At 43.1% G+C, this 9181-nt stretch overlaps 1 protein-coding gene across 1 annotated transcript; it reads left to right on the plus strand.

Moving 5' to 3' along the window:
• The first annotated feature begins 3669 nt into the window (after window positions 1–3669).
• Window positions 3670–8395, plus strand: LOC115173198 (probable serine/threonine-protein kinase DDB_G0278535). The gene is made up of 2 exons (XM_029731118.1): window positions 3670–3765; window positions 7512–8395. The coding sequence occupies exons 1-2, from the start codon at window positions 3709–3711 to the stop codon at window positions 7926–7928; spliced, it is 474 nt and encodes a 157-aa protein (XP_029586978.1). The 5' UTR covers window positions 3670–3708; the 3' UTR covers window positions 7929–8395.
• The last annotated feature ends 786 nt before the right edge of the window (window positions 8396–9181 follow it).

Here is a 9181-nt window from a genome sequence, read left to right on the forward strand (position 1 = left end):
TATTGACATGATAAACCAGGTATTCATATGCCGTAAATAGAGAATCCAATATATGAGATAGCTACAGACAGTACTAGATACAATGGTCAATTCACACAAACATTTTAAGACTGTATATTTTAAAATAACACTGTGATTTACACTAACCGATTGGAGATCTACTGTAGTATAATCAGTGGCATATTACCAGTAGCAATGGCTACTAATATTATGGTATGAGCAGTGGCTTATCACTCTGATAGACTTAAAAGTGCCCTACAACAGGAAATGTGTGTGGTCTGATAAGACAGGTGATAAGGCTCACCTACAAAGGCACAGGCGTCAATTCAACTTCTATTCCACGTTGGTTCAATGTAATTTCCTCCCGGGTGGCGCAGTGGTCGAAGGCACTGCATCGCAGCGCTAGCTGTGCCACCAGAGATTCTGGGTTCGAGCCCAGGCTCTGTCGCAGCAGGCTGTGACCGGGAGGCCCATGGGGCGGTGCACAATTGGCCCAGCGTCGTCCGGGTTAGGGAGGGTTTGGCCGGCAGGGCTATCCTTGTCTCATCGCGCACTAGCGACTCCTGTGTCGGGCCGGGCGCAGTGCACGCTGACACGGTGGCCAGGTGTACAGTGTTTCCTCCGACACATTGGTGCGGCTGGCTTCCGGGTTGGATGTGCATTGTGTCAAGAAGCAGTGCGGCTTGGTCGTGCTGTGCTGTGCTCTGCTGTGCTGTGCTGTGCTGTGCTGTGCTGTGCTGTGCTGTGCTCTGCTGTGCTCTGCTGTGCTCTGCTGTGCTCTGCTGTGCTGTTGACCTTCGCCTCTCCCGAGTCCGTACGGGAGTTGCAGCGATGAGACAAGACTGTAACTACTACCAATTAGATACCACAAAATTGGGGAGGAAAAAAAGGGTAATAATAAATAAATAATATTTAAAAAAAAGAAATTACACGGAAGAGTACAATGCATCAAGTCTGACACCAACAGGATCTTGAACATCTTCAAGAGCCTTCCCTGTAGCTCAGTTGGTAGAGCATGGTGTTTGCAACGCCAGGGTTGTGGGTTCGATTCCCACGGGGGGCCAGCACAGGAAAAACATATTTTTTTTAATGAAATGTAAGTCCACTACTGTAAGTCGCTTTGGATAAGAGTGTCTGCTAAATGACTAAACTGTAAACTGTTCTATCCCCAAGTAATACGACTGATAAATAGCTACACTGAGTTAACCATGTATCTTTACTGACCTTTTATTTCAATCTTTGGACTGTCTCTATGCCCACTCACACACACAAAAACACAACATTTGCTTACGCACACATAATATGCACATATATTTATACTGACTCTACACACCAGCACACCCACTCACATACAAGCTGCTGCTACTCTGTTTATCTTATATCCTGTTGCCTAGTCCCCTTACCCCTATACAAACTAACATGGTCCAAGCACACCAAGACAGTCGTGAAGAGGGCACGACAAAACCTATTCACCCTCAGGGGACTGAAATGATTTGGCATGGGTCCTCAGATCCTCAAAAGGTTCTACAGCTGCACCATTGAGAGCTTCCTGACTGGTTACATCACTGCCTGGTATGGTAACTGCTCGGCCTCCGACTGCAAGGCACTACAGAGGGTAGTGCTTACAGCTTACATCACTGGGGCCAAGCTTCCTGCCATCCAGGACCTCTATACCAGGCGGTGTCAGAGGAAGGCCCTAAAAATAGTCAAAGACTCCAGCCGCCCTAGTCATAGACTGTTCTCTCTGCTACCGCACTGCAAGCGGTACCGGAGTGCCAAGTCTAGGTCCAAGAGGCTTCTAAACAGCTTCTACTCCCAAGCCATAAGACTCCTGAACATCTAATCAAATGGCTACCCAGACTATTTGCATTGCCCCCCCCCCCCTCTCCCACTCTTTTACACCGCTGCTACTCTCTGTTGTTATCATCTATGCATAGTCACTTTAATAACTCTATCTACATGTACATATCACCTTGACTAACCGGTTCCCCGGCATATTGTCTCTGTACCAGTACCCCCCTGTATATAGTCTCGCTATTGTTATTTTACTGCTGCTCTTTAATTACTTGTTACTTTTATTTCTTATTCTTATCCGTATTTTTTTTAAACTGCATTGTTGGTTAGGGGCTGGTAAGTAAGCATTTCACTGTAAGGTCTATACCAGTTGTATTCGGAGCATGTGACTAATCAAATTTGATATCTACCTTCATCCCTCCAGTATCTTTGCACATGTAAATATGGTATTGGAACTGACTCAGATATTTCCTGTATGCTTACGTAATTACTTAATTGTGTATCTCCTATTCTCTTTTTTTGGTCCAAAATTCGTTGTCATAGTATCAACAATCGACATTACAATTTTGAGTAAACCAGTGGGAGTATCAAATTAGTCCAGTCAGTGTTGGTTTTTGTGGTCACATTCCAATTCATGTGGTCTGGCTTATCTTATCTCCTCTCTCAAATCCAGGCTCAGTCACTGTTGGTTTTTCATGGAGGTGATTTAAGGTTAAACACTGAATAGAAAGAGAACAGAGGTCAGTCGGTGATGAAGTTTGCTGACTTTTTTATTAGTGGTCGAACACGTCAGACAGATTGTTGGCCTGCACAGTAGGGGGCCGCTTCCCTGCCTGGCACAAGAATAACTAACACCTGGCGGTGTGCGCGAAGAACTGCCGCTTCTCTGGAAACAGGTATTACATACATCCGAGTCTAATACCCATTTCAGACAGAAGATGTGCCATATTACCTGTAAAAAAATGTAAGGTGCCAATGTTTATATGACCCGCTTTCAAACCGCCTCTTATTTACCCCTTTCTTGCAGGTATATATACCCATTTAATACATATTGGTGGGTAACTGGCAAATTGGGAGGGGTGGGGGGTGTTGTTAAACCATGGGGGCTATTTGCAGTTAAAATTAGGGCGCTGTTAAACAATATAAGTGTTAATGAATTTACCTGCAAAAAAGCTAGGAACCATTCACACAGACCCAATACCTGTATTTTGGTTACAGGGTCTGTGAAAATGCAGGAATCATGACTAGTTTTTTAGGTGGATTTTAATTTGACATGTTTTTTTTATTTTTATCCCCTACCTCTTTCAGATATACCAAAAAGCAGGTCAAAAGAAGCATGAATGGTACATTTGTGGAAACGTTGTCTGTGTATTAAAGGGGTATAAGTCCAAATCTAACAGTTGTCTCATTCGAACCTCCACTACCACCAAAACAATAAAGCCATATATACTGTCATGCCCTCTTCAGTCCACAGAAAGTTTCATGACTGCAAGAGAGAGAGAGACACGGGTCTGACTAAAACTGTGGTACAGATGCTCACCGTGTAGACGAGGAGATGCTGCCTATCTAGTCAAATCACATTCATCTTCTTTAGTGTCCTCAACCTCAGCTACCCCCCCTGGGCTATGCCATGTTATGTTCACGACACATCACTCATTTGCTTACTTTTTTTTTTACATATCAGGCACATTTCAGTATCTGCTCTCTCTGTATCCAAACCCGAATGGAGCGAACTGGCGTCAGTCCAATTACCACTTGATTACCGTGACGTTAGGCGTCCCTAATTGCCTCTCCGTTCGTGACTATGAAACATTATTACTTTCGGGAAACTGGTAGCAGTATAAAAAGCCAGAGAGAAGGTCAGACTCTGCCACATAGCCAGGGGGAAACCGCTGAAGACCGACTGGGAGAGAGATGGGGACGTTTGTACTGTTTGCCTCTCTGGCCTTTCTGCCATTGGTTCTCATTGAGGTAGGTGATGCTGTGTACTGTATCTTTGTTCCCCTTTAAAGGCACTGGTTGGCACACAGTTTCAAGCAAGGGCTATTCTATTACGTAGCAAAAATATATGGAATTTGTCTATTTAAATGTGTGTTTGCAGTAGCTAACCATAATCCTTTTAAATTCACATTGACTTTGCTTATGTTAAACATAGCAAACAGAAATGAGCTGTCCACCAGCTGATGTTTCTTTGCTTAGTCAAAGGTGTTCTGTTTTCATTTTTAGTGAAGGGTACAGTATTATATTACAAACCCAAATGTAGTATATAATAATAATAATACTATACTATAATAATACTATATGACAGATGTTTTTATCCAAAATGAGCATACATTTTACATACGGTTTGTCCTGGGAATCAAACCCACAATCTGGTCCTGGCAAGAGCCGTGCTCTACCTACTGAGATACAGAGGGCCAATGTGTTTAGTAGCCTAAAATGTATTATTATAGGTAATGTTGATGAATGACATGACAGGATAGCATAAATATATACTAAGTCCTACTAACCATACTTATTCAATGACACTTTGGGATTTTTGGCAATGAGGCCCCTTTACCTACTTCCCCAGAGTCACATGAACTCGTGGATACCCTTTCAATGTCATTGGGCCAGTAACCGAAAGGTTGCAAGATTGAATCCCCGAGCTGACAAGGCAAAAATCTGTCATTCTGCCCCTGAACAAGGCAGTTAACCCACTGTTCCTAGGCCGTCATTATAAATAAGAATTTGTTTTTAACTGACTTGCCTAGTTAAATAAAGGACAAATACAATTATTCAGAACCTTTACTCCGTACTTTGTTGAAGCACCTATGGCAGCGATTACAGCCTCGAGTCTTCTTGGGCATGACACTACAAGCTTGGCACACCTGTATTTGGGGATTTCTCCCATTCTTCTCTGCAGATCCTCTCAAGATCTGTCAGGTTGGATGGGAAGCGTAGCTGCACAGCTATTTTCAAGTCTCTCCAGAGATGTTCGATCGGGTTCAAGTCCTGCTCTGGCTGGGCCACTCAAGGACATTCATAGGCTTGTCATGAAGCCACTCCTGCATTGTATTGGCTGTGTGCTTATGTAACCGATGTGAAATGGCTAGTTAGTTAACGATGCTTCGTGGGGTGTCAGTCGTTGATGTGTGCAAGGGTCCCTGGTTCGAGCCCGGGTTGGGGCGAAGAGAGGGACGGAACCTACACTGTTACACTTAGGGTCCTTTGACCCAGTCTAAGGTCCTGAGCACTCAGGAGCACATTTCATCAAGGATCTCTCTGTACTTTGCTCCGTTCATCTTCCCCCCGATCCTGACTAGTCTCCCAGTCCCTGCCGCTGAAAAACAGCCCCACAGCATGATGCTGCCATCCAACATGCTTCACCATAGTGATGGTGCCAGGTTTCCTCCACACGTGACACTTGACATTCAGGCCAAAGAGTTCAATCTTGGTTTCCTCAGACTAGAGAATCTTGTTTCTGTTGGTCTGAGAGTCCTTTAGGTGTCTTTTGGCAAACTCCGAGCGGGCTGTCCTGTGCCTTTTACTGCGGAGATGCTTCCGTCTGGCCACTCTACCATAAAGGCCTGATTGGTGGAGTGCTGCAGAGATAGTTGTCCTTCTGGAAGGTTCTCACATCTCCACATCACATCTCAACTCTGTAGCTCTGTCAAAATGTCACCATCGCGTTCTTGGTCACATCCCTGACCAAGGCCCTTCTCCCCTGATTGCTCAGTGTGGCCATGTGTCCAGCTCGAGGAAGAGTCTTGGCGATTCCAAACTTCTTACATTTAAGAATGAAGGAGGCAACTGTGTTCTTGGGGACCTTCAATGCTGGAGAAATGTTTTGGTACCCTTCCCCAGATCTTAGCCTCTACAGATAATTCCTTCATCCTCATAGGCTTGGTTTTTGCTCTGTCATGGACTGTCAACTGTGGGACCTTACATAGACAGGTGTGTGCCTTTCCAAATCATGTGTAATCATTTGAATTTACCACAGGTGGACTCCAATCAAGTTGTGGAAACAGGATGTACCTGACCTTAATTTTGAGTCTCATAGCAAAGGGTCTGAATACTTATGTAAATAAGGTTTCTGTTTTTTATTCTTTTGAAATTTCCAAACATTTCTAAAAAACCTGTTTACACTGTCATTATGGAGTATGATGAGGATTTTCTTTCTATTTAATCCCTTTTAGAATAAGGTTGTAATGTAACAAAATGTGGAAAAGGGGGTCTGAATATTTTCCGAATGCACTGTAAATAAACATGACAATATTAATATCATGCATATCAGCAATATTTAGGTTACCTAATGATCTGGGTTGCAGTAAACATGTGTTCATCCCATAGAGGTATGTGTTCAACCCAGAGCTAGACAGCACAGAATAAGAACATAAACGCTCTGGACACTAGTGCTTGTTCTGTTATTTATACAATTAACAGTAGTTGGTAACTATAGCATTTAAGGTATTCTAATCAATCAGATAGAATGAGGAAATCTAGGCCTCTGCATGATTGCTAAATAACTGATAGCTCTGAAGGATGAAATGCTATTAATAACCAATCAAGTCAACAGTTCCCTGTCACCAATCTATCCTCTCCCTCTGGTGTCTGTTTGTGTACGGGAAATCTCCAGTGAGAAGAACAAAGAGATAGGACTTATCTGCAAAAACAAAACAGACTACTAGATTAGACCAGATGAAAAGCAGAGGAGACAGGGAACACTTATGTAACACAGAGTACAGACTGCAACTATCCGCCACGAGAACTGGAGCCATATGCAAAGTAAGTGTGGCTGGTGCAGTCAAGTAGAGCCATGTGTGGTTGACCTTTTGTGGCATAGCCATGAGTCATTGTCGACCTCTCGGAAACAGTGTGGGAGGACTTAATCTCTGCCATCAGACAATTGGAGTTAAGGCCACCATACACAAACTACGCAAACACAGCATCGTTTTCACACTCCAATTTGGCAACAGACCACACTCATTCACACAAAGGGTGTAGTGGTCTTAACACAGTCCAACCCTGTCTCACACATCACCATAGAGGATTGAATTTTTGTATTATTGTACCTTTATTTAGATTTTATACATTTTAGTAATTTAGCAGACACTCTTATCCAGAGCGACTTACAGTAGTGAATGCATACATTTCATTTCATGCATTTTTTTTGTACTGGCCCCCCATGGGAATTGAACCCACAACCCTGGCATTGCACACACCATGCTGGTGTTGCAAACACCATGCTCTACCAACTGAGCCACAGGGAAGGCGAGGGTTTAACTAGGCAAGTCAGTTAAGACCAAATTCTTATTTACAATGACGGCCTACCACGGCCAAACCCTAACTCGGACGACACTGGGCCAAATGTGTGCCGCCCTATGGGACTCCCAATTACGGCCGGTTATGATACAGCCAGGAATAATGGATGATTCGTGTGGGAATTAGTTTAGTGCACTTTCATCAGCGCGTCTTTTCTTGAAATGAATCAACGTAATAATTAATGACATAGACGTGAAATCTACAAATGATGATTGACTACTGGCCATGATGATGTACGTTACGCCATATGACGACTGACATTACATTTAGATACATGACCATTCATGTATCAGGACATACCGAATATAAGGGTATTATAGCAGAGCATTTCAATGAGCTTTTTGCTCGTTGTTTGTTTCATGAGTTATAATAATATGTTATCTGATATATCTTTCTCCTATGATCTTTGACAGGCTACCAACATAACTACCAGCACAACTGTTACTCCTTCAAACATTATAACAGTACCAGAAACCATCTCATCAAACCCAGTCAGCAACCAACCCTCAGAGAACAACACGTTTCCAATGACAACCTCCAATAACAACATCAGCAGTAACGTTACCATGGGACCTCCTACCGTCTCCAACCATACAACAACGACCGCCACAACCCTTGGTACGCAGTCTACACACTCTACTCTAGTAACCACCACGACTACCACAACCAATGTGTCCCTGCAGACCACTGATTATACCACAGCAAACCAGAACGACATAACTGCTGCCAACCATACGTCGCCCACACCTAATGGAGGCACCGCAGCCCTGTTGGGCTCTTGCAGTCTCCTCCTGGGGTCCCTGATCGCCATAATGATCCAAATGGTATAGGAATAAGAACAGAGCCCTGTGGAACACTTTACTGGAAGAATACACTACTTCACAGTCATTCACTAACAACTGATAAAAAAGATTGTCTGTGTACAGTTTCACAGGTGCAGGCTTAGTAATAGTAAGTAATAATAATGAAGGTGATATATAAAGGTGTTAATTGTATTAGGTGAGCTGTGTATACTATTCATTAGGCATGGACATTGTATGAAGGAGCTATGAAGATGCTTTGGGACTGAGACTCTCAACAGACTGATCAAAATGACAAGCACTGAGCCCTTCCCCTATTTTCACCACTACCAATGACTGGTCCCTTCAATCTTATAAAAAGACCATGAACATGCATATCACCATATGCAAAATGGCTGAAAACATCATCACTAGCACACGCTAAAAATATATATATAAAAATGTTTGAGTGTACTGTAGTTGTAAATAAAAAACACACTTGTTAAGTAGTACCATTGTACTGTATTGTAGTACCATTCAGTTTTTTTTTCATTTTGAAGTAAATACTAATTCTGGCCTATTTTATGTGGTAAATACGACTGCCATTTAAAGGGGCGGTACACCAACCCCAAATATGGCTATTTCTATTAACAAAAAGTGACTCATCCATTGATCTTGAGAGAAAATGACCAAAAAAATGATTTATTTTATTACCCCACAGCCAGCATTAGCATCTCTGCTAGTGAAACACTGGCAGTGAAAGGGCCTATGGCAGAATGCTTTAAAAAGCATGCCTAAATCCTCAGTCACTTCAAACCAAATGTTATTGCAACCCAAGTACCATAACAAGTTGCACATAGAGAATATTGGATGATATTAACATTTCCAGTGACGTGAGCCTACCAGACGAGCTAAATACCCTCTATGCTCGCTTCGAGGCTAGCAACACTGAACCATGCATGAGAGCACCAGCTGTTTCAGACGACTGTGTGATCACGCTCTCCGTAGCCAATGTGAGTAAGACCTTTAAACAGGTTAAATTTCACAAGGCTGCAGGGCCAGGCGGATTACCAGGATGCGAACTCAGAGTATGCGCTGACCAGCTGGCAAGTGTCTTCACTGCCATTTTCAACCTCTCACTGACCCAGTCTGTAATACCTACATGTTTCAAGCAGACCACCATAGTCCCTGTGCCTAAGAACACCAAGGTAACCTGTCTAAATTACTACCGCCCCATAGCACTCACATCTGTAGCCATGAAACGCTTTGAAAGGCTGGTCATGGCTTACGTCAACACCATTATC

The sequence above is a fragment of the Salmo trutta genome, chromosome 34, assembly GCF_901001165.1.
Source record: "Salmo trutta chromosome 34, fSalTru1.1, whole genome shotgun sequence".
Lineage (NCBI taxonomy): Eukaryota > Metazoa > Chordata > Actinopteri > Salmoniformes > Salmonidae > Salmo > Salmo trutta.